This window comes from Neophocaena asiaeorientalis, unplaced genomic scaffold (genome assembly GCF_003031525.2).
Source record: "Neophocaena asiaeorientalis asiaeorientalis breed wild unplaced genomic scaffold, Neophocaena_asiaeorientalis_V1.1 scaffold114, whole genome shotgun sequence".
Classification (NCBI taxonomy): Eukaryota; Metazoa; Chordata; class Mammalia; order Artiodactyla; family Phocoenidae; genus Neophocaena; species Neophocaena asiaeorientalis.
In genome coordinates this window covers 7,173,881-7,199,492 of record NW_020173116.1, presented here as the reverse complement: position 1 = coordinate 7,199,492, position 25,612 = coordinate 7,173,881, and the positions used below count along the sequence as shown (strand labels likewise).

General features: G+C 54.3%; 1 protein-coding gene across 3 annotated transcripts; it reads right to left on the bottom strand.

Moving 5' to 3' along the window:
• Positions 1–1,300: 1,300 nt before the first annotated feature.
• Positions 1,301–24,649, bottom strand: KCNIP3 (potassium voltage-gated channel interacting protein 3). Of its 3 annotated transcripts, XR_003003153.1 has the most exons (9): positions 24,459–24,649; positions 9,848–9,972; positions 9,328–9,397; positions 8,998–9,068; positions 3,695–3,802; positions 2,853–2,957; positions 2,398–2,570; positions 1,962–2,024; positions 1,433–1,459 (listed from the first exon to the last, which is right to left on the bottom strand). XR_003003153.1 is itself a non-coding variant. In XM_024744018.1 (8 exons), the coding sequence occupies exons 1-8, from the start codon at positions 24,559–24,561 to the stop codon at positions 1,412–1,414; spliced, it is 693 nt and encodes a 230-aa protein (XP_024599786.1). In that variant the 5' UTR covers positions 24,562–24,649; the 3' UTR covers positions 1,301–1,411. The 3 variants fall into 3 exon arrangements, 2 of the variants coding, with proteins under 2 accessions (XP_024599786.1, XP_024599787.1); XM_024744018.1 differs by lacking the exon at positions 2,398–2,570 and having other exon boundaries at positions 1,301–1,459; XM_024744019.1 differs by lacking the exons at positions 1,433–1,459; positions 1,962–2,024; positions 2,398–2,570 and having other exon boundaries at positions 2,867–3,429.
• Between the last annotated feature and the right edge of the window lie 963 nt (positions 24,650–25,612).

The window sequence follows — 25,612 nt, the reverse complement described above, 5'->3', positions numbered from 1 at the left end:
GCCTCTCTCTCTCTCTCCTGGAAGTTTCTGTTGACCTGCCACCCAGTCTCTGGCCCCTTGGCCCTCATTGTTGGCGCTGGCTTCAGGCTGACGCCGGCCTCCATCCTCAGAGCAGAACCCAGCCAAGCAGAATCCCCGGGGTTTGTGCTTTTGAACGTTGGTGAGCTGGGATGGGCGGGGGGTGGGCTTCAAGCCCGCCACTGCTCTGAGGCACAGAACTGACTCTCCAGAGAACCCTGGGGCCACCTGATGGGGGCTGGTGGCACCCAGCCCTCAGCCCAGCAGGAGGACATGGGCTCCCCTCGTGGGCTGCGGCCTGAGCTGCTGGGGGCGTTTGTGCTTTTTGTATGGGGTTTGGGGTGAGTCTGTGTGGAAGCACGGCTACAAGGCTCCAGGACCCTAACCAGGAAGAGGGGGCTCATCCAGGCTGCTGGGCTCAGGGAGACGGGGGCCAACAGGAAAGAGGGAGGGAGAAATCCCTTCCCAGGCCTGCTCTGCCCGCCCGGGCTTCCTGGGGGCTAGGCTCTGAGCCATGTGACCTCTTCTCAGGACCCACAATGACCTGGGTGCCTGAGGGGTGCGGGCAGGCCCCCTGCTGCATCCCCACTGAGCCAGCCTGGGGGAGGGGAGGTGGAGTTGGCAGAAAGTTCCCCTCAGATTCCCCACCAAGAAACCCCATCCCCAGCTAGAAAGCCCCCTTCCTGGGGTGGAGGAGAACAGAGCTCACTGGTCCCTCACCACCGGGGCTCCCACCAGCTCCGTGGACTGGCTGGCGTCCTGGGACCCAGGGAAACGTTTCCAGAAAGCAGCTGCCTCTAATTACCAACTCTTTCCTAGTCTGAACTCCCTTGACACCCAGCTGCCCCTCCGGGGTCCTGGGGTCAGAGCCATCCTGGAAGTGTAGTCAGTGGGCAGGGAGTGGCTTGGGGAACAAGAAGGCCAGAGCAGCCTCCGGAGCCTGGCCCCTGTGTGGTGGGAAAGGAGGGTGGCAGAAAGGAGGGGCGAGTGGGCTCCCACGGGAGCAGCCTTTGCTCTAGAGACTGGACCCTCCTTGGCAGGGGAGGCAACACACAGCGGCCAGTGGCCTGAAGACATGGCTCTTTCAGCTGCTCACCTGGAGGCCTGGGAGGGGGCTGGTGGGAGCTGTGTGGCTCTCGTCACCTGGACCCAGGTCCCAGCCAGACTCAGCCCCTCCCTAACCTTTGTCCCCCCGCACCTGCGAGCCCAGAGGAAGGATGTGCGTGTGTGTGTGTGTGTGTGTGTGTGTGTGTGTGTGTGTGTGTGTGTCTGCAGCAAACTATTCACTTTGTGCAAATATATTAGAAACAAGTTTCTCCTGGAGGCTGCTCCTGGCATCTTTGGGGCAGAGGTGGTAACAGCCGCTCAGGGACACCCCTCCCCCACAAGCGTCCTAGATGACGTTCTCGAACAGCTGCATGGAACTCATGATGTTCTCGTCCTGCATGGAGAGAGGACGAGAGGCCCGGTCAGCTCCGGGCTAGCAGGGCCCAAATCCAACATCACTGTGCGCAGATTCTCGTCAGGGACCTGGAACCCTCCAGGGACTCTGCCTGTCTCACTGGGCGAAGGGGGAGCTGTCAGGCACAGCCTGTCTCCAGCCCCATGGCCTGATGGTCAGGCCGTCTGGGAGCTGTTAACTCACTGATGGACCAAGCCGTCCCGCCCCCGGCTGAGCACCCAGATGGAGGCCGGGGGCACCCGAGGGGCGGGGCTGACGGCCGAGGCCAGTGGAGGCCCAGCGTCCTGCCCCCTGAAGGCGCTCTGCATAGGAGTGTCAGCAGCAATGCCGGGGGCTCCAGGCTCCTTCCCGCAGTGTGACCCTGTCCTGAGGGCTCCACGTCTCTCCCCTCTGAGGCGAGCCGCTGAGGGACGTGTGCCCGGCTGGGCTGTGGGCTGGCAGGGGCGGCACACGGGGGTCCCTAAGCCCTGACGCCACCTACCTTCTGACAGGTCTCCAGGAACTCATCAATGGTCACCACCCCGTCCTGATTCCGGTCCATTTTCTGCAAGTCAAGCCATGCCCTCAGTGAGTCTGTGTCCCACCGGGCCGGCCCCTGCCCCAGGCCTGAGGACGTGCCAGGGGGCGGGTGGTGGGCTCCTTCCACCCCAACCCGTCCCCTCTGTCCTCTCCCCGGGATCCAGGCCACGTAAAGTGGCCTCTCCAGCCACGCCCACCATGCAGCCGACCTCTCTGGGGTCTCCCTCCTCCCAGAGGTCTCTCTCTCTCTCTCCTGGAAGTTTCTGTTGACCTGCCACCCGGTCTCTGGCCCCTTGGCCCTCATCGTTGGCCTCCTCCCAGAGAGGTCCCCCACCCCCCACCCCAGCTCTCCTGGGCTCCTGCTCCCCAGAAAGCCCTGTGCTCGTCGGACCCCTCACCTTGCTGACAGGCAGCCAGGGCAGGCGGAGCAGCTGCAGTCAGGATGGAGGCATGTCTAAAGGACCCCCAGCAAGTGGGAGGCGGAGCCCTGGTTCCGTCAGTTCCCATGGATACAAAGCAGTCACCCCAACCCTCTCCTGCAGAGAGGTCCCTGGCGGAGCGGGGGGCAGCTCTTGGAAGGCACAAGAACAGTGCTGGGGGGTGTCGGCGACCTTGCAGTCTGGGAGCCCCTGCCTGCTCTGAGATGCAGTTTGGCAGATCAGTGAGCGGGGATGGCTTTAATTCGCTCCCTGGGATCCGGACAACCAGCCCGATGGGGGATGCAAGTTGAACCTCCTCGTGGGAGCGGGGAGGCCCACAGAGGGGAGTGGCAGGCCCAGCACTGCCCTAAGAGCCGAAGCCCCTTCCTCCTCCAGCCACCCCTCCCCGCGCAGCCCGGGGCTGGAGCGCTCACCTGGAAGAACCTCTCCACGTGCTCCAGGGGCGCGTCCTCCCGCAGGATGGGGTAGGTGTGGCGGCCCATCATGTCATAGATGGACTTCATGATGGCCAGCATCTCCTGCAGGGGGGCCGGAGGGGCTGGCCTGAGCCTGGCTGTAAGGAGGTGGGGTGAGGGTTCGAGGGTCTGAGGGGAGGGGCTGCATCCAAGTGTGGGGGGCACCTCAGGGGCGGTGGTGAGTGAGTGGCCAGGGCTGTGGGAGCTGGAGAGAGGCGAGCTCACCCTCACCCAGTCCACTCAGAGCAAGCTTCTAACTCTCCAAGAGCAGTTGGAGCTAGATTTTTAATGCAACCTCCAGAATTTGAAACTGTAGCAACTATTTCAGAGACAGAAAAATGTTTGGGCCAGACGAAGCCAGACTGTGGGCCTGTGTGGTGAGGGACCCCCCTGCCCCCGTCTGCACCCTGCCTTAAGGGACCACACTGCTCTCCCTCAATTGGTGGGAGCCAAGGCCAGCTCCCACCCCTGCTCCCAGCTTCTCCACTTGTGTCTCCCTCGGGATCTCTCCGTAAGAAAGGATGATCCAGGACACCTGTTGAACGGGATCGAGACACGTGGTGAGGGGCACCAAAGCTCCACGTCCCCTGCACCCAGGTATCCAGGCCTGAGAGCCCGGGAGAGGAGGAGAGGTCCTGGCTGCTGTCCCCTCCAAGGCCAGGCTGTGAGCTGTGTCTCTGGCCAGGGAGTGGGGACAGGAAGCCAGGGCAGCAGGAGAGAGGAGGAGAGAGGCTGGGGATATAGAGCAGTGGGGTGGGGGGCATACAGGTCACTCCCAGCCTCCCCAGCCACCCCCGTACCTCTTTGGTGATGTAGCCGTCCTTGTTAATGTCGTAAAGGTTAAAGGCCCACTTGAGTTTCTCGTGGACTGTTCCTCGCAGGAGGATGGAGAGACCAACCACAAAGTCCTGTGGAGGAAGGGGAGGGGGAGGAGTGACGATCCAGCGCTCAGATTCTATTTCCAGTTCGCGGTGTGGCTTCCACTGAAATTCACACCTGTATAGGTGAGGCACCTCCAACACAGAGCGGGCAGATGGTGTCCATCAGGTCAATACAGTGTGAGTGTGTGTGTGTGTGTGTGTGTGGCGGGGATGGCACAGTGGCTGGAACTGATCATCTCAAATAAAGACACTCAAACGTATGGTGTCTTAAACCCATTTAATGCATTGCCGCTGACAGAGAAGGCCTCGGGGTGCTCCTTTAATGAAGGGGGTGCTCTATTTTCACCTTACCAAGTGTCTGCGTGTCAAGGTGCTTAAAAACTTACAGCTTAAAAACTAAACTAACAGGGGCTTCCCTGGTGGTGCAGTGGTTGAGAGTCCGCCTGCCAATGCAGGAGACACTGGTTTGTGCCCCGGTCCGGGAGGATCCCACGTGCCGCGGAGCGGCTGGGCCCGTGAGCCATGGCCGCTGGCCCGCGTCCCCCAAAAAAAAAAAAAACAAAAAAAAAAACTAAACTAACAGTGCTCAGCTCTGGGGTCATGCCATACCTGTGTGCAGTCACAGGTGTGACAGACAGTTTATTACTAATGTGAATGAACGTTTGAATGGCTTCCGTGTGAAAACTTCAACTGTTTTGTTATAACGGTAGAAAGCAAGTCTTTCCTGCCCCTTCCGGAAGGTTTGCAGGTTAAGCCCTCCCTGCCCCATGGGGTCCTTTCAGGCTGCTCCGAAAGAAGGGGAGCAGAGAAGGGCTGTCTATGGGAGGGAATGGAGGACAAGCAGGGAGGGACAGGGCTTTGCACCAAGGGGCTTGGTCCCGCTCAAATTTTATTTTATTTATTTATTTTTAATTTTTTAGTTTTATTATTATTTTTTTTTTTTGCGGTACGCGGGCCTCTCACTGTTGTGGCCTCTCCCATTGCAGAGCACAGGCTCCGGACGTGCAAGGCTCAGTGGCCATGGCTCACGGGCCCAGCCGCTCCGCGGCATGTGGGATCCTCCCGGACCGGGGCACGAACCCGTGTCCCCTGCATCGGCAGGCGGACTCTCAACCACTGTGCCACCAGGGAAGCCCTCAAATTTTATTTTTTATCTTTTTGGCCACGCCATGTGGCTTGCGGGATCTTAGTTCCCCGACCAGGGATCGAACCCAGGCCCCAGCAGTGAAAGCACTGAGCCTTAACTCCTGGACTGCCAGGGAATTCCCCCCACTCAAATTTTAGATTTTCTGGATTAGAGGAAGCCTGTATCATGAGAAAGGAAGACTAAGGGAAACAGAGAAAAGCAGTTTGGATGAAACAAAAAATTATTCCAGGAGAAAAAAATACTTAACATAAACTATTAGATTCAGAGATTAGATATCTGGCATCCCTACAATAAGAATAGGATGCTATAAAAAAGGAATACTTGGGAACAAGAAAGAGCTCTTGGGAATTAAAAATGAGAAAGCAAAATGACAGACTCAGAAGAAGGGCTGGAAAAGCACGTGGAATCTTCCATAAAGCAGCGTGAAAAGGCAGAGCTGGAAAATAGGATAGAAAAGCGGATAATGAGAGGTCCACTCCAGAGGGACCGAAACTTGACCAGCTGGAGTTCCAGGAAGAGCCGGAGGAAACAGAGGGAAGCGTGTCCAAGAGGCAATGAGGGAAGACTGAGTGTTCAGGTCCTGCCAAGGACCTAACGATGCAGGGAAACAGCCCACGGTGTGATCTGCAGGCACGTATCACGAGACACTTCGGAAAACAGGTGCAAGGACAGGATCCTACAAGCTTCCAGAGAGGAAAACAAAACCAAACAGAAACAACAACAACAATGACAAGATCAGGTCCTGTACACAGGGTCGGGAATCAGCAGGACGGCTTCCGCCGTAGCTCCGGTCCCACACAACGGATCAAGCAAGGGTGAGAACGGAACGAAGTCCCTTCCGGGCGTTCAAAGGCTCAGAAATTACCTCCCACGTACTCTTCTGTAGGAAACTCCTGGAAGACATGCTTTTGAAAAGAGAGAGTAAAGCAAGGGAGAAGAAGATGAAGGATTCCAGAACCAGGAGACCCAAACCAGGAGAGAGGGGAAGACGTCCCCAGAGGGCACCCAGCACCAGGATGATGGAGCTGGTCAAAGGCTAGGGAGATGCCCGTTCAGATGACTGGAGAAGGACGGCGTTGAATCACTGATGAGGTCACGGACACCAGGCAAACGACAAATCGGGACCACATTAACTGAAGGCAAAATAAAAACGTGTGCAGGGAAGGGGAACGTAATCACAGTTCACTGCAGGGCTCATCTGGGGAACGAATTCACATCGTGAGTAAACCGAGAGCGCTTATCCAATCTGAACTCCATCGTCCTGGAAAGCCAGGGGATGGGAAAGGCATGTGTGCAGAAGACCCAGCTCCTCACCCGCGCAGGGAGTCAACGGGCAGCATCTAAAGCTGGGCAGTCGGGAAGGAGCAATAACACGATGCTGTTAGGCGACAAGAAGACAGAGTGACAATCGGCTAAAACAAGGGAGGTGGTTGCTTCTTCGGGCATATCTGGGGGGTGGTAACTGCTGTTGTCCCAAAGCACATCCTGTAAGTCTACTGGAGCCTGAAAGTCCTGTGTGTGTATAAGTGACGAAAATAAAGATATACGAAGGGAGAAACAGTGTGATATTTCTTATGTGCCTGCGTTTGAGGAATGCCACCACTGAAGCTGAGCTCGTGTATGATTTACAGAAGTAGTGAAGATTCAGAGCATCCCTGAAGCCACATCACGCCGCTTCCCTGGGGTCTGACGGGCTTTCCCAGTGGGAAGCAAAGGCTCGGACTCCTAAGCTGGGCACCAGGGAACGAGTGGCTCCCGCACAGGACCCACTCTTCCCGTGTGGGCATGGGGGAACCCCGGCACCACTGTCCTCCCATCCAGTCTCCTCAGATGCTGTGCAGCCACACTCAGCCACACTCAGGACTGTCCTTACTCGGGGTCCCTTAGCGGGTGTGTAGTATAATAGTGACGGTGCTAGGAGAGAGGTGGGTCGGAATGTCCCCTGCGAGACCACTGGCCCGTCCCCAGTCACACACAGATGACCCCCAGTCTGGCCAGCCCACGTCCAGGTGCTTGCTGGTTCTAAATTTCCAGCCGCACACAGCACAGCTTCACGTGGGACTGTCGCTCGTCGGAGCTCCTTGGTCTCGATGCCGAGGTGTATGAAGCCCGTCATATCCACAGCCCCTGCTCTGTGCTGTCCCTGAGGGGCTCCTCAGTGACACTGGCTGGGACAGCCCAGAGTGCAGAGCAGGAGCTCAGTGTGGGGCGGGGGTGATTAGGTCACGGGGCTGCAGGCCTTCCCGAGGGCGCTGACCACAGCCATCATTTGGCCAGTGGCACGGGGAGCGAGTTACTGCGGGGGCAGGTAATGGACAGGGCAGCCGCCAGGGCTGAGGTTTGCTTGTTCTGCCGTTTACTTACTCTTTCAGGCGAGGGCAGGGAAGTTACAATATTTCACCATATCAATAAACTCGAATTAATATGTATGTGTATTATCCCAAGAATATACACAAAGGATTGGGATCATTGTAAATACTGATAAGCTGACCTGACTTTCCGTTTTAAGAGCACGTTGAGAGGTTTGGTCTGAGGTAGCGAGGAGGGCTGAGTGTCTCCCCCCAACCCCTCTGGATCCTTCCTGACCACAGGGATCCCCACCCATGGTGCACCCAGGATTAGGCCCTGCCCGTTGGAAGGCCCCTGGGAGATACACGCCCCCCTCCCTTCCTGAAAAAGGCCTCCTAGAGCAGAGCATTGATATCAAGATGCCGAAGGTAAACAAACAAGAAGGTCCCCAAGGTAAACAAACCTCCCCATAAGAAATCGGAGGAATTAATTTCAAAAGGGAGAAGCATGACCTTCTGAGAAGGTGTCTAGCAGGAGGGGGTCAGCGCCAGCGCCCCCCGCACCTCCCCAAACAAAGACCCACCATCGACCACCTTAAAGGGACCATGGTGAGAGAGGCGGCCACAGGAGGGTGACGGAGACCTTTCTGACACCCGCCACTATGCGGGGGCCCTGCTAAGCTGTCTGGTCATCTGATTCCTGAACAAGAGAAACCATCACCAAAGTCCTGGTTGGGTCTGTCACACAACTGCTTCTCACACTTCATTCCCAGGAGCCTCAGGTACCTCTTAAAGGACACACAAGAAACTGGCCACAGGGGTGGGACCAGGGAAGGAAAATGAATTTTCCCTGTCTACTCCTTTGTACTGATCGGATTTTTACCACGTGCAGGCAGAACTGAAAACAAAAAGGCTGAAAACACTATAAGTTCACAAATCCACTAAGAGTGTGGCCCGGGGAAGGTGAGACCCCTGTGGTCACAGAGCTGGCGGTGGCCTTGGGCTGCCCCACCCCGGCCGAGGGTCAGTGAGTGGGCCTGCTGGAGCGATAAGGGAAGCTGAGAAGCATCTCGAGTTATTATTACCCCAGCTGGCACAGGGGCTTTCTCTCTCACTTCCCCGTCAGCCGCCCTTGGCCTTGGAAGCCGAGCTGGGGGGGTTATCGATCAAGTCCGGCTCTCAGCAAGGTTTTCCTCTCCGAAGAGGTTTCAGCTTTTCTCCTGCAGCTATTTTTAGGGGCCTGGGCTCCACAGCTGGGGCCTCAGTGGAGCCCACGTGCTGCCCGCACAGAACCCAGGCAGGGCCCTCCTGGGGGCAGGCGGCCGGGGCGGGGGGAGGACAGGCAGGCTCGCTCACAGTGCTGCTGGGACGACCCCTGAGCCTGCTCGGGCAGGGATGCTCTGCCTGTTTTCGGGCAAGGGGGTAAGTTCCAGGGCGGGGTGCCCAGATCCCCTTAGCACAGACCTCTAGTTAAACCCTGCCCCCTTTTCAAATGCAAATTCACGTTGGGTCACTACCGCCTCAGTGTGCCTTAACAGCTCCCTTGGCTTGGCGGGGCTGGAATGGAAGGAAAGGCTGAGAATACGGTAGCCAGACAGCAAAATCAAATTTCACTGACTTCACAGTCAGGCCCAGGGCCAGCCAAGCAGAGTCCACTCGTTCCCTGGGTGACACACTGGACCGTTTACACCAGGGTCACGTCTGAGCCTCTGGCGGCCCTGAGGGGGTGGCACCGTGGCCGGGAGATGCAGGACCAGGGGACGTGGGAGGGGTCGACAGGGACCTACCTCAAAGCGGATGGCCCCGTTCCCGTCTGCATCGAAGGCGTTGAAGAGGAAGTGCGCATAGGTGGTGGAATCTGGGGAGACCAAGGGCAAGGCTGGGAGTGTCGGGCCGCCTGAGCCCCTACCCCAAGCACTCTCGGTATACTGCTGCTCAGTCCTGGGCTGGAGTCCCCCCCGCCGCCTGCCGGATAGAGGCAGCACCGGGCAAGGGATGCTGGGGAGGGTGTGTGTGGGTGAGGGTCCCCTCCCCATAAAAGGGACGCCCACCCTCTGCAGGGCTGCCACAGGGAAGCGGGAACTTTGGAGGAACTGGGGGCCTGGCCTCAGACTCACCTCCTTGAGGGAAGAACTGGGAGTAAATGAGTTTGAACGTGTCTTCATCCACCAGGCCCGTGGGGCACTCCTGCAGCAGGAAGGCACCCCTCTCAGTAATCCCAGCCACCCCCGTCCCACACCCTGACTCCACGGGGCCTGGGCTCTCTCCTCCCTCTGGGGGACACCTGCTGCCTGAGGCACCGCTGGGCTCCACCAGCCCCGTGCTGGGGAAAGCCTGGGGGGGTGGGTACGGCGGGAGGGGGTGGTGAATCCCCTCATGCCAGGTTGGTCCCTCTGCAGGTTCCTCCCCTGCACCAGCATCGAGACACACAGAAGGGGGTGTGATGCCTTCAGAACACTGACTCTAGGACCTGGCCCACCCCCCAGACAGCTCTCCCACAAAACACGAGCCCTATAAAGGCCCTGGGATATTCACTGTGCCATGGGAAGCGTCCAGAAGGTGTGCCTGCACCCTGCAGCCAGGGACAGGAAAGCCGGGGGGATCAGGGCTTCTCCTGGGGGGATGGGGGGCACTCACATTCTTGAAGCCCCTGTAGAGGGACTGCAGCTCCTTCTTGGTGAACTTGGTCTGTGCCTGCAGCTGGTCCAGCCCCTCCGGCTGGTGGCGCACCGTGGACAGCTCCAGCTCACTGTCGCTGCTGTCTGGAGGGGGATACAGACCAGGGGGGTGGAACATGCGGCCCCGCCCCATCTTGCTCCAGTGTAAGGGGCGGAAGTAAGGGGTGGAGGGACTCTCTTCTAGCGACTACCATGTACAGTCACCCAGGCCGTGCACTGCACAAATGTACAGGCTACAGAGGAACAGCACACTCAGGAGTTGTGCCTCCTGGTCTCTCTGCTGCCCTGCTCCTCACAGGGAGTGGGCCCTGCCCGCTGGCCTCACCTTGAGCGTGGGATGGGGATGAGAGTTGGGAGCAGGTCTTGTCCTGGAGAGACACTGAACAAGGGGAGGTGGGAGGGAAAAAAACAGAAGACAAGCACAGGGGACCTCGACCTTCAAGATCCAATTCCTGGACCACCTCCTCCATGCGCCTCTCCCCGCCCCGATTTCCCCCAGGAACTGGGAGGGCACTCCTCTTGGGTCATCCAGCCTCACGTGCTGCTGCCCAGCCGCGCTGGGTCTGGGGCTTTTATTCACGTTTGAGTAGGAGGTCAGACTTCAAGGGTCTGTAGGGCAGGGACCAGATCATTTTTTAATAACAACGCATCAAAATATTAACGAACCATGGCTACCTTTTGCAGGGGAGGTGGATTTCAGGTGATCTTTAATTTTTTACTTATGGGTTTTTGGTTTTTTTTTTTTTACATTTTCCTAATTTATTTGAGTACGGCACATATCAAGTTTATAATATAAAACAAAGCTATAAACGAAACGGCATTGAATACCTACCCCTTGCTGAGTAGCAGGCTCACATATTATAGAACTTCCCACAGAAATGGGCAGCACCACCCCCACTGCTCTGTCACCATCCAGTCTCCCCTCTTCCCCAAGGAACTGTGAGCCCATGGTTACCTGCACGGCTGTTTGCTTGCTCCCACTGCAGGGTGAGCCCTGCAACGCAGCCGTAGCAATCAAGGCTCTGTGATGGTAGGAGCCTGGGGAAATTCTCTTCTGTGAAGTAGGAAGCAACTTGAGGGTAAGGATGGAGGGGGCGGGGAGGAGGTACTGGAAATTTAGAGAGAAGGAAGGAAGGAAACAGCTCTCTTGCAGAATGGGTGCATGGATGGACCAAGGCAACAGAGCCTGATTGCCAGGTAATTTGCAGAGAGCTCTTGAGAGGCAGTGCTCCTGGTAGAGGCCCAGGCACGGAGCTGGCCCAGCACAGGGCTCAGCCGGATCAGGCTAGGTGTGTGAGGCTCTGCAGGCCCAGGGTGGGTCATCAGGGAGGCTGCCTCACAGGGCTCACCCTGCAGCGTGCTAGACTTTGACTACAGTGATATTAAATTAGAATCTAAAACAATAAGATATATTTTAAATCCCAAATATTTGGAAATTTAAAAACACACTTTTTTTTTTGGCTGCACTGCGTGGCTTGCGGGATCTTTTTTTTTTTTTTTTTTTTTGCGGTACGCGGGCCTCTCACTGTTGTGGCCTCTCCCGTTGCGGAGCACAGGCTCCGGACGCGCAGGCTCAGCGGCCATGGCTCACGGGCCCAGCCGCTCCACGGCATGTGGGATCTTCCCGGACCGGGGCACGAACCCGTGTCCCCTGCATCGGCAGGCGGACTCTCAACCACTGCACCACCAGGGAAGCCCATGGCTTGCGGGATCTTAATTCCACGACTGGGGATTGAACCCAGGCCCCAGGCAGTGAGAGCGAGAGGGCAGAGTCCTAACCACTGCACTGCCAGGGGGGGAAACCCATAGGTTAGAGAAGAAAAATCACAAAGAGAATTTTGAAATATTTTGAATTAAATGATAATGAAAACAACATACCATAATTTTCTGGATGCAGGTAAATCTGTGTTTAGAAGGAAATTTTTAGCTTTACATTCCTTTATTAGAAAAGAAGATAGGTGTAAAGCCAGTGATATAAGCTTCTAGAATCTAAAAATAAGAGCAAATTAAACTCAAAGTTATAAGAAAGGACATGATAAAAATAAGAGTAGAAATTAATGAAAAAGGAAACAGGCAAACATAGAGAAAAAGCAATAAGGTCATTTAGAAACTCAACAGGCAAGTCATAGACTGGAAAATATATCTGCAGTATGCATATCTGGCAAAGACTCATTTCCAGAATATAGAAAGCACTCCTGCCAATCAACAGAAATAAGACTTAATAACTCAATTTTTAAAATAGGCAGAAGACTAGACCGCTTCACAAAAGAGACACAACTGGTCAATAAGCACAGGAAAAGATGCTTGACAGCATTCATTGTCAAAGAAATGCAGATATTCCAACGCACAATACCCAAGGATCTATCATTTCAAAAACACCGACAACACCAAATGTTGGTGAAGATGTGGAGCAACTGGAACTCTCATATAATATATTGTCGGGGAAAGCGTAAAATGGTGTAACTGTCTTGGAGAACTGCTTGGCAGATCCTTATAAAGTCAAACATACATCAACCTTATAACCTATTTACCTAGGACAGATGAAGACATACGTCCACAAACAGACCTGTACGAGAATATTTATAGTAGCTTTATTAATAACAGTCCCAAACTGGAAACTACTCAATCAACAGAAGAATGGAACTGTGGCACATTCACATAACAGAAGAGTATATTCCATTTAAAAAAGGATGAACTACTGATATATACAACAACGTGGATGCATCTCAAAAATTATGCTCAGAAAAAAGCAGAGATAAAAGAGTTCATACTTTATGATTCCACTTATATGAAATTACAGGACAAGTAACAGTAATGCATGGCATTAGAAAGCAGTACAGCAGGTGGTGGTTAAAAGGGTGTATACAGTTGTCAAAATTTACTGAACTGAACATTTAATATCTGTGCATTGTATTGTATGTAAGTTATACCTCAATTAAAAAAACATACTGCCTAGACTTTGGTCATGGTGGGGTAGTGAGTGTTAGACTCGCCTTCCCACCACAATCAACTTGAAAACTGGAAGAAATATGTGAGGCAAGTATTAGCAGGCTTTGGACTACAGCACAGGACTACAATCTTTGGGAGGAAGGAAACATATGAAGTGAGCTCCACGTTCACCCTGGATATGGGCTGGGGATGCTTTCTGTGACGTGGGGAAATGCTGATGAGGTAGAGATCAGAGTTTGGGGCTGCTGAGACAGATGGACTTGCAGAGCAGCATTCTGGAGAGGAGGGAACTGCACAGAGATGGGGTCCCAGAAGTCTGTGTGGCATTTCCCTTGGGGCTTTGGCCAAGAGCTGGGCTACACGTGTTCTGAATGAGACTCCGTAAGGCCCAGCTGTGAGTAGCTGTTGGGGGGTAGTAGGACAGAGACCTGAAAGGACATATCAGAGTTCATGCAATGATGAATCAAGTTGGGAGTTCTGGTTCATCTAGAATGGAGATACTTCCCTATGAACTTCAGGCATTCAGCTGAAACCCCAGAAAGGCCATGCCTTGGGAGAAAGCACCATGCTCTAGAACTAAGAACAAAGTTAAAACAAACCTATTATAACAAAGTCTAAAATAAAGTCTGTGCTGACGAAGGGATCTGCCAGGAATTTAAGTGCCTGTCAAACTAAAATTCAATGACTTTATGTGAAGATAATATAGTCCAGATTCCCTACAATATATCACCCATAGTAGCCATCATATAATAAAAAATGAAAAGACACGAGAAGCAGGAAAATGTAACCCAAATGATCAAGAGATAAAGCAGCCACCAGAATCAACAGGTTTTTAAATTATTAGAATTATTAAGTTTAAAACAATTACTACCAATACATTGAAAGTATTAAGGGAAAGAAAAGTGAACAGATGGGAATCTTAGCAGAGAAGTAAAAACTATTTAAAAAAACAAAAAAAAAGAACCAAATGGAACTTCTAAACCTGAAAAAAACCTCAACATCTAAAAAAAAAATTCACTTGGGGCTTCCCTGGTGGCGCAGTGGTTGAGAGTCCGCCTGCCGATGCAGGGGACTCGGGTTTGCGCCCCGGTCTGGGAGGATCCCGCATGCCGCAGAGCGGCTGGGCCCGTGGGCCGTGGCCGCTGGGCCTGCGCGTCCGGGGCCTGTGCTCTGCAGCGGGAGAGGCCGCAGCAGTGAGAGGCCCGCATACTGCAAAAAAAAAAAAGAGGCCACGTAACGTATGACTCCAACTATATGACATTCTGGAGAAGATAAAATTATAGAATATCACAGGGAAGGAGGATATATCAGAGGCTGCCAGAGGCTGGGGGGCAAGGGAGGGGGCTGACTACACATGGGGCAGCATGAGGAGATTTTTTGTGGTGACAGAACTGTTCTATATCTTGACTGTGGTAGCGGTGACATGACTATCTTTTTGCCAAAATTCATGGACTGGACATCAAAAAAAAAAAAGGCAAAGTGTACTCTATGTAAATTAGAAAAAGTAAAAATAAAATAAAACTTAGAATAATTGCCTCTAGGCAAAGAGGGAAAGGAGGGGATAAAAGGGAAAAAATAAATAAACAAGAGATGGGTTTTAAGTGGGTCAAGACTGATATTGTCCCGTGAAGTTAATAGTCAATTAACTTAATCCTCTGCCCCTGGGGGCCAAAAAATAAGACAAAAATCCCAAACCAGCTGCTATTTCTTTCATCGAAAATCCAGAAAACAAAACTCCATTGACCCTACTTTCCCCTCAAGCTAGTGTCTTTTTCTGTCCTTTAACACTTCCTCTCCTCCTAGTCTCCCTTGATCTTACTTCTGTGGGGCATCTGCCCCACCGCGCCACGCAAACTGCTTTTCTAAGATCACCAGTGATCTCCATATTGCTAATCCAGTGATCAGTACAGTCTTCTTGATTCCTAAATCATACAAGGACAACACAAGAATGAAAAGTAGTGACAACATGGATGAACTTTGAGGATATTATGCTAAGCGAAGTAAGTCAGACATAGAAAGACAAATACTGTATGATCTCACTTATATGTGGAATCTAAAAAAAGGCCAAACTCAAAGAAACAGAGAGTAGATTGGTGGTTGCCAGGAGATGGTGGGGGGGTGTGTGCGGTGGGGATTGAGGGATGGGGAGATGTTGGTCAAAGGGTACAAGAATAAGTTCTGGGGCTTTCCTGGTAGCTCAGCAGTTAAGAATCCACCTGCCGAGGCAGGGGACGTGGGTTCGAGCCCTGGTCCGGGAAGATCCCACACGCCACGGAGCAACTAAGCCCGTGTGCCACAACTACTGAGCCTGCGCTCTAGAGCCCGCAAGCCACAACTACTGAGCCCGTGTGCCACAACTACTGAAGCCCGTGTGCCTAGAGCCCATGCTCCGTAACAAGGGAAGCCACTGCTCGCCGCAACTAGAGAAAGTCCACGCGCAGCAATGAAGACCCAACGCAGCCAAAAGTAAATAGATAAATAAATTTAAAGAAAAAAAAATGTAACTATCCAAAAAAAAAAAAAGAATAAGTTCTGGGGATCTGTAGTACAGCATGGGGACTACAGTTAGCAAAACTGTATTGTATACTTGAAAGTTGCTAGGGGAGCAGATCTTAATTGCTCTCATCACGATAACAACAAAAATGGTAATTATGTGAGGTGATGGATGTACCAACTAACTTTATTGGGGTGATCATTTCATAAACGTACACAATGCTACATGTTAATTATATCTCAACACAGCTGGAAAAACAAATAAACAAAAAGAAAATTATGTGCCCATTTCACTTTTGAACATAGATGCAAAATCTTAAACCAAATGTCAGGTAACTGAATCCAACTGTATTATTTTTTTTTAAGTACACCAGGATCAAGAAGGTTTTATTTGTAAGAGTATAAGGAGAGAAAATCATATGAAAATCCTAATACAGAAAAGGCATTTGATAAACCTCCACATCTATTTGTAATTAAATAAATAGACAAAAACTCTTAGCAAGCTAAGAATCAAAGGGGACTTTATTAACTTGATGCAGCTTATATTTGCAAAGCATATATTTATTTACAGACGATATTAGGTTTAACGGTAAAGGCTCAGACATATTTTCTTTAAGATTTGGGACAAGCCAAGGTTGGCCACAGTCACCACTAATTGATGTCTGGCCAATGCTCTAAGGAAATCTTGAAAAAGGCAAAAAAACCCCAAAAAACAACAACAAAAAAAAACCCCAAACAGTGTAAGAGTTGGGAAGTATAAGATAAAACTAACACTATTTATAGATGGTATGGTCCCTAGAGTGACAAAAAGAATCAATATACCTGAGGGTTCAGTAAGGGTGCCAGATACAAGATTAATTTATGAAAATCAATAGCAATTTTCTACACCAGTAATAACCACCTAAAAATAATAAAAAAGATAACATTCATAATAGCAATAAAAATTAAAAGTATTAAGCAAAACTCGAAGGACTGCTGTATAGAAAGGTAATCTGAATAAACGAGACATTCTATTTTAGATAGGACCATAATAACATTATAAAGATGCTATTTCTCCTGCAATAAACCGTACATTCAACACCATCTCAAAAATCCAGTTGGATTTTTTGAAGACCTCGATAAATTTACTCTGAAATGTATAACGAGGAATTAAAAAATCCATGAAAATCTAGAAAGGAAGAGTAAAGAGGGGGTGTTCCCTATTAGATACTAACACACATTCATAATCACTGAGATAACAATTGTGAGGCTGGTACAAGAACGGACGACAACTCCATCCTGTGGGTGCTCATGCCGAAACCCTGGGCATAGACCTTCCTCCCGACGCTCAGTCCCCACGCAAACCCTGCCAGCGCTACCCTCAACCTGCACCTTCCTCTGAGCCCCTCTCCCACCTCCACTGCCCCCACCAGGCTCCAGGGCTCCATCATCTCTCCTGGCTTCTCTCCCTGCTTCTGCCCTGGATCCCATCAGTCTATTTTTGAAATCGTGCTGGAGGAAGCTGCTGAAGACATATCCTCAGGTACCCCTCCATGCTACAACCTCCTGCACCAAAGTCCTTAAATGGCCAATAAATGTGCTCCCCCGCCCCCAGCTCTGACCTCATCTCCCAGGTCCCTCCCTTTGCTCCCCCGCCTTCAGCCACGCTGGCCCCTCTGGCCGCTCACACCCACCAGGCACACTCCCTTGCTCTTCTCTCAGGCTCGAATGCTCCTCCCTTGAAACCCACATTTCTTTCAGGCCTCTGATCTATCATAACCTCCTCAGGGGTGTCACACACACCCCGTGTTCCTATCTATCCCCCGTCTCTGCTTTACTTTCTTCATTTGGCCATGACTCCCGGGCATATGCATATTCCTCTGTTTACTGGTGCGATGGACAGAACTGTGTCCCTCTCTCCCCAACTCATATATTTAAGCCCTAACCCCCAAGGTGATGAGGTCTTTAGGAGGTAATTAAGGTTAAATGAGGTTATAAAGGTGGGGTCCTAATCCAATAGGTTATGGTGACCTTATAAGAAGAAGAGTGATTTCCCCCTCCAACATGAGGGGGAGGAAAGGCCATGTGAGGACACGGCAAGAAGGTGGCCATCTGCATGCCAAGAAGAGAGGCCTCACCAGAAGCCAACCCTGCTGGCACCTTGATCGGGGACTTCCGGTCTCCAGAATTGTGAGAAAATACATTTCTGTTATTTAAGGCCCCTGGTCCGTGCTATTCTGTTATAGCAGCCCGAGCAGAACAAGACGGCTCTCTGCTGCACCCAACCCTGGAACAGTACCTGTATGTGGGGCACGCTCTGTAGCACATGCTGGACGGGCGGATCCCCCACAGCTATGTTTGCTTGGGTGGGTTCATGGATTATTGCCTTGGGGGTCAATTTTAACGTCTCTAGTCCAGGCTTACCTCCTGAAGCAACGTGCTGTGTGGTTCACACCTGTTGGGCAGGGAGTGGGTGGGGAATCAGAGAGAAAGGTGATACTCCAAGACTCAGGTACAATGACAGCACGGTCAAAGGGCACCCTGGGCAGAGGGTCCAAGGTGAGCCAAGGGATATATGGGCATGGGAGCCACGGAAGGGCCAGAGTGGCCACTCTGGCCTTGGGTGTCAAATGAGGTGACACAGAAAAGAGAGACCTGCAGAAGGTGTCAGGAAGGAAGAAGCCACTGCCCCTGGCTACCAAGTGGACCAGGGCTGGGCGGGCAGAGCCAAGGATGACCTCATGTTTCTGACCTGGGAGACTAAGTGACTGCTGGTGCCTTCCACCAAGACACGGGTGTTAATTACCCAGAACTGGAAGATAAGGCAGGAAGATCGCCGCGGGCTTCTCAACGTCACACTAGAACACTTGCTTTAGGCAACTCTGCTTGACTTATTTTCTATCCAACAGAGCCCAGGTGCTGCGAAGCTAGATGTCAACCAGACTGATAAGTTGCAAATGACTTGTGTCCGCTAGGGACGGAATGATTTCCATCCTTGGAAAATACGGCCCTTAAAGTTACTGGCTATTAATTTGCCCTTTGGGACATCAACCAGTTTTGATTCCTATGTAGCATCAGTCTCTGAAACAGCTTTGCTCTCCTGCTTGTTCCCTAAACAAGTGAGAGTCAAGTTTTTAACTTTGACACTTGCACTTGGGCCGGCAGAATACAAGAGGCAGAGGAAATCCCTCCTGTTTCTTGGTTTGGGAAATAGCTACCAGTTCTCTACGCCCACCCGACTCCCGGGCTCTGTGGACCCTTCCCCACCCTCCTTCCTGAGGAGCTGACTGCCCCTTCCTCCAGAAGCCCGATTCCACAGCATCCTGCCCAGCCCGCTGGCCTCGCTGGGCTCTGTGGGGTGTCGTCTCAGGACCAGGGAGCCCGGTTCCTTCTTGACGCCCACAGCGTCAGGCCAGGTACCAGGGACCCTACCTGCTCCCAGGGGCGCTGGAGGCCTCTCCTGGCTCTTGCACAGGAGAAATCCACAGGTTCCTCCCTCTTTGGTTAGTTTCAGTGGAGACGCAGCCAGATCTCTTAGGAGCTGCCCAAGACATCACACCCTCCTCCTGCAATCACAGGTGCGTCGGCGATGAATGGACCTAAACAGCCACCTGCACGGCTTTCCTCAACACGCCGAGGAGCCTTGTTTGGCAAAACTGTGAAGTCAACCTGCCTCTATCATCTCCCTGCGCTCAGCCCTCCCCTCCCCTCTCTAGGGGCTAGTCCGGGGCCATCCCCTCCCCATTAAGTAGTATTCATTGATAACCAGAGGGTCAGCAATACAGATTTCACCTCTCTATCAAACAAGCATTTTGTCAAAGGAGTGAAAGCATGAGGCTTGAAGAGAATTGTTTTAAGGCTAAACGTCTCAAGGTCGTACCATAGCCTGATAGGTTACAAACCAGGCTTTCTTCCCACTGCGTAAAAGTCTCAGTCCCTGTTCCCGTCCCCCACTCCACGCAGTCCCCTCTGCGCAGGACCCACCTGCAGGGGCTCGGGAAAGGTGGCTCCGAGTCTTTCATTCTCTGAGCTAAGGGCACCAGGTACTGGGTGAGGGGCGCTTTTCACCTGCCCCCATGCAGGAGCCTTCCCACAACCCTGGCTGCCCTGACACCTCTGCGAGGCTTCCCACTAGGCTGCTTCTCCTGCCAGCCAGCACCCAGCTTTGCTTCCCTTGGCAGCAAAACTCCAAGCTGCTGTCCACCCTTGATGGCTCCGGCCCCTCTTGAACCCAGTTGGCGGATCTCATCCCTCACTCTCTGCTGGTCAAGTGACACCTAGATCTTGGGGTCCCACAGAGAAGCCCCAGGGACTGCCGTGGGGTAAGGGGAGGCCTGTGTAGCAAGACTCCCTTCTCAATCTGAGCAGTGCCCTTTCTATGTGTCGGGGGTCCAGGCTTCTAAGTAAGGCTTCCTTTGAGGTTCCATCAAGCTGCTTTGAAACCTCTGACCGTGTCTAGATGTGCAACCGTCGAGGCACTGACTTGGGGAGGTGGGGAGGGGGCCTTGCCTAAGTCCCCCAGCCCACAGCAACATCAGGCCTGGGCTCCAGCCCACCTCCCTGTCTTGCAGGCGCCACCCACACAGAGCCTGCCTCTCTCCTTCCCTTTCCCGGGCCCAGGGGCCCAGGAGCCCGGGCCTTACAGAGCACACAGTGAAGGACACCCACTGTGGTGAAGTGCCTGTCAAGCGCATCCTCCCCTGTCACTAACTTCTAGTCCACAGGTTAGTGATGTGCGACCCTGGGGGGAATTCGGGCTGGGACATTTTTGGTAAGAAATGACGAGAGCTAACACATACAGCACTTACTCCATGCCAGGCCCTGCTTTATGAGCTCTGCGCACATTCATGCAGCTCTACGGGGGAGACCTTTCCCACTTGGGATATGAACCCAGACAGCTGCCTCCACTTTGGACTCCTGACACCTGCAGTGTAGGAGGCTAGGACACAGAGCTGTGTCCAAAGCCGCCCTAGCCGTGCAGAGTCAGAGACGCATCCAGGACGGGTGCGCCAGAGTTCGAAAAGGTACGAGCCTCAGTTTCCTCATCTGTAAAGTGGGCCTGCTGTTGAGGACCCAATTATGATGTGTATAAAGTGCCTAGAGCAGAGAGCGCTCACTAGATGCCGGCTACTGTCACTGTCATTAGCATCCCAGATCTGGAAACTCTGCCCAGGGGCTGCAGGAGTCTTGAGGGACTTGCAGTTTACCAAGAGTGGTGGACTCCGCCAAGGAGAAGGGAATCCAGGATGCTCGGAACATCACCACGCCCTCAGCAAAGGTAGCAGAGGGTGCCGGGGGGAAGAAGAGCAGGAGAAGGGGTAGGAGGAACAGCAGACCTGTGGGCCTGCTCCAAGCCAAGAGTCGCCTGTGGACCCACCAGGCTCCCAGGTCACCTTTGCAAGGCCAGGCCCCCATGGGCAGCTGTGCAGAGGGCAGCTGCAGAGGACTGGGGCCGCCACTCAGAGGGAGCAACAGGGTGGTGGATCAGGCTGTGCATATCTCTGCCGTGGGCACTACTCTCTCTTGCTCTGTTCTCTACACCTACCTGTACTCAGGCCCTCACAATCCAGCCTCCTTGCCGCCACCCCAGCCAGAGGGACCCTTGCCTCAGATGGCATCCCCCAGGGCTGCCCTAAAGGGAGGGTCTAGATCCTGCATTGCTTGCATCCCTGGCAGCGTCACACTACCTGGCATACAATGGGTGCCCCACGACTGTGGCTGAAAATGGCATATGGTTTACACAGACTCAGCACCTGCTGTTTGCCAGGCAGTGCTGGGCACACACTCTGGGGCCACAAATGTATGGACACAAGTCCGTGCCACCCTTGGAGAGCTCACATTTGGTGGGGACAGGGACGTAGAAAATTTCAGGACAGTGTCATCTAATACAACCTGAGGGGCAGGGATCCAGAAGGGTCAGGGAATGTTCCCAGGGGAGATGGTGCCTCTAATCCAACCGCCCACTTACAGACAAGGAAGCAGAGCTCAGATAGGAAAAGTGATCTTCCCAAGTTAATGACAGCAGGTCAGGAACCACATAAGAGCTGAAAGGCAGTTCTCCCAGCCCCAGGTCAGAATTCCTTCCAGAGCAAGGGTGCTCACCCTCACGACTGACGTTTCTTTACGGGCCTGACCATTCTTTACGGTGAGGGCTGCCTGTGCCTCACAGAATGCCTGTGCCTCTGCCCACTAGATGCCAGTGGTACCCTCCCTATCAACCGTGACATCCGAACGCCTCCAGACCTTACCAAACGTCCACTGAGGAGCAAAACTGCCCTCGGTCGAGAGCTACGAGTCTAGAACTTGGGAAATCTGAACCGAGATGAGAGAGACATTAGTCAAAGTCAAGCTCTGGGCCACAGATGTGGACGAAAAAGTCTGCTGTCAGGGCTGGGCCAGCCTTGCAAATAGGCACCAGGCTTACCAGCCCAGGCTCACTTTTTACCCGTGTGCCTGCACTTCTGAGATCCCTTAGATTTGCGTCTCGCTTGTAACTTTTTCAAAGTGCTTCAGCTCACCACACCCCTGTGAGGTGTATAACAGAAAATATTCTGTTATTTTCCTCATTCTACAGATGAGGAAATTGAGGTTCCAGAAGCTTAGATGCACCAAAGTCACCCAGTGAGCTAGTGGCCAACCCCGGCTGGAACTCCCCCCCGATGGAGCCGCCCCAAGACAGAGACTGACAGGGCGGAGAGAAGAAGGTCTTTCAACTTCTGCATCTACTTCTGGAAGCCTGTGTCCCTAGAACTCAAATCCATTAGTTCCTAACAATCCCCAGGGGCACGGTAACTCTGGTCTCTTACAGATGAGAACTACGGAGGCTCAGAGAGGACAAGAGCACATCCAATTGCACACGAGAAGGCCTGGAGGGGAGCTGGGCGCTAGCCCTCTTCCCTCAGTGCCAGCTCACCTCCAGGCTGGGCCCGAAGGGTCTGGGCCGCTCCCAGGCCATGACTGCGCCCCTTAGACCCTGCCTGACCAGTGGGTCCTTCCAGGCACTTAGCGGGCACCACTCCCCATCAACATGGAACATCTGGTACTTATACCTCCCTCCCTCTGACGCAGGCAGGGGAGGCCTGAGAGAATGTTTTCATCTGTGAATCAGTTCTGCTATTAAGAGTAACCCTTCTATTGCTAATTATTGGTGATAGCAATGGTTCACACGTTTGTGCATTTATTACACACCAGGAACAATCCTGGGGGCCATTAAAGCCCTACTCACGAAAGTGTGCTGCAGCCCCACGGGGCAGGAGTTATTGGCCCCACTTTACAGATAGTCAAGCTGAGTTTCAGACAGGTTAAGGAGCTTTACGGCCAGTACGTGTGGGTGACGGGATCCCAACTCAGACCTGGTTGACTCTGAGGCTCTGTGCTTCTCCCACCGCATCGAGACCCCAGAACTCCAAGGGGGCACAAATGGGCAAATATACCAGAAAAGACAAACTCATTAAAGCCTGAAGTGGGTTTTTTTAGCAAGTTGAATAAACCATCCGTAGTCTTGTGCATCCAATCCAGCCTGTAAAGAAATCCCTTCTCCTTAGAAATCACAAAGGTAAACTTCAGGCTGCCAGACCTGTGAGCATGGTGGGCTCGGTTAAGAAGGGTCTGTAGTACTAAGTAGAGTGAGCCTGGCTGCTGCCCCCGGCCTCTGGTGGTCCCAGGAGGGCCCAGGAAATGGGGAAAGAGCAATGTAGTGTTTTCCCGAGTACCAACCACCCCACTGCAGTCTCCAGATGGGGAAAGGATAGGGGATAGTGGGCAGGCTAGTGCCCCCAGGAAACATGGGTCCTCAAGCACAGCGGTGTGGGATGCCCACCTACCCCTACCTGCATTGCCTATGGAGTCACCTGTCATAGATTCCTCCTGCCAGGGTCAGCATCCATCCAGCCAAGTGCAGGCCCAGTTTGGGCAATTTTCTTCCCCAACTAAAATGTGAAGTTCAAGGTGGCATTTCTCAGAACCCCCTTGAGCAAGTCCCTTCTCTCTCGGCCTCCTGAACTCACCCACAAAAGGTGTGATGCCGCCCAGTGGGTTCTGAAGGGCACATGGCCGTGGACTTCAGGTAAAGAACCAGCCCTGGGCTCTGAATGGAGCCGGGCCTTGCTTCCTGGCCCTGGGCCCCTTCCTGCCCTCAGCAGCCGTTTGCAGGGGGTTGGGGCGCATCCCTAGGCCAGAGAGAGGGGTTGTGGGGTAGTCCAGCGGCAAGGACAGGTTCTTCCTCCTCCGCTCTCTGGGCCTCTGGGTCTCAGTCCCAGGAGCTGGAGCCTGGCAAGGTCAGCAGAGTGCTGAGGCAGGCAGGATGCCCATCCTCCTCTGAGAGGACAGCAGGGGCACACAGGTGACAGGAACAGGACAGGCTGGCCCTTCCCCACAGTCCAGAGGGGCAGGGCGCAGAGGATAAGTTACAGGCCTGGTGGGTCAAGGTCCCCTTCACAATGGGTGTGCCCTGGAGGGGCTCCTTCTAACCTGCCCAGAAGTGGGAGGGAGGTACCGAGGGTTGGGAAGCAACTCTAAGGGTCCCTGTCAGGGGTCTCAGGGAAGCCATCAGTGTCTGAGTTAAGAGTAGGTCTGTCTCCTCAGTTAATATTTTATTGAGACCGAAACGTGGCGCCTGAGGGTTTGGTTACTTATCCCTGAGCCTTGCCTGGGGAAGGGGACTGTGGGCTAAGAGTCGAAGGAACGGCCCATCACTCAGCAGAGGTTTTATGTTACTCGCTGCTGCAGCCTGATGCCCTGGGCTGAGGGTCCTTCCTGTAATCTTCACCCTGTGCCACCCCCCACCACCGGGCGGCCAAGCCGGCCGTGCTCACTGGGGGCGGCTAAGACCGGCGGGCCTAGGACAGCCAGGGGTGCCCTCTCAAGGTGTCACCAGCATCTCACTCACACCCACCCCAAGCGCCGCGGCTCCATCCCCTCTGGAACTCTTCAGAGCCCGAGCCTTCTCTGCCCCCTTAGTCCCAGGCCAGCCCCCCGGAGCCGGGAGGGGGCGGCGGCCGAGGCGGGCAGGGCCGCGGAGCGCAGCGTCCCTGAGGGCCGCTCCTCGCCGGACCCGGGAACCCGCACCCCGGAGCGCAAGTGCTGTTCCCTCCCCTCTGACCGCTGGCCCCCGGCGCAGGGCAGCGGAGGGGCGGGTGGCCGTGCGTTACCTTCCATGGACATGGGCTCCAGGATGCCGAACTGCTTGAGGACGGCGATGAACAGCAGTACCACCACTGCCATGGCGCAGAGCTCCATGCCCTGGATGCCCATGGCGGCCCGGGCTACCTGGGGCCGGGGCGTGCCCCTCGCCCGCTAGCTGCCTCTGGAGGCACAGGGGCCGGTGCAGCCTGCCCGGCCTCTAGGGGAGACGGCGGCTCACATGCCCCAGGCAGGCGGCGCTGCGGGTGTCGGCGGGGCCGGGGCCCCGCGGAGGGCGGCGGCGGCGGCGGCGAGCTGGGACCGGCCAGGAGGTTGGACCCCGCGCGGCGGCCGAGCAGAGCGCAACTTTCCAAGTCAGCCGGCAAACTTCGAGGCGCGGCGGCGCGGAGCGCAGCTCGGGCAGCCGGCGCGGGCCAGAGGTGCCTCCATGCCCGGCGCGGGCGCTGCGCCTCTTTCGCCCCCTCTCCAGCCTCACGGGCTCCGGGGCGCGGGGTCTGCGGGGGTCCCGGGCGCTCCCGGGCGCTCCCGGCTGCCCCAGCCTCCATCGCGGCTCCCGGCGCGCTCATTGGCCTAGGCGCGGCGACCACCCGGGGAGGAGTCCCCTGCGGCCCCCCCCACCCCGCGCCAGCCCGGGAAGGGGCGGAGGGAGGCGGCCCCGCCCCGCACGGGCCAGCCCTCAGACGGAGTCTGGCTCCGAGCCACCGCTACCCGGCCAGCCCCCGGGAGGCCGCGCGGTCGGCGGTTTCACTGAACCGCCCGTGCAGGGTGGGGCCGAGTGGCTGGGCAGGGGGCCGGGGCTGGAGAGGAAGGGAGACGCAGCGCCGCTCCCCTCTCCTGGCGGAGGAGCACTGAGCCTGGCCACCGCCAATCTCCGCCCGGCGGGCCAGCGCAGAGCTGGCCTTCGGAGGATCCGGGAAGCCCTCTCGCCCCAGGGTATTTCCCACAACCATCATTCCAAGGCCCGAGATTGAACTTGGCCCGCGTCTGGCCCCCGCTGAAAATGGAAAAGTTGGTATCCAAAGTTCAGGAAACCCGCATGCGCTCGAGGCTTTAGGAGGGAGTTGGGCTTTGGCATTAGAGTCTATGGAGCTGAGTTCAGATTCTGACTTTGCTGCGTGACCTTGGTCGAGTCACGGACTTGCCGCCGCCTCCTCCTCCTCCT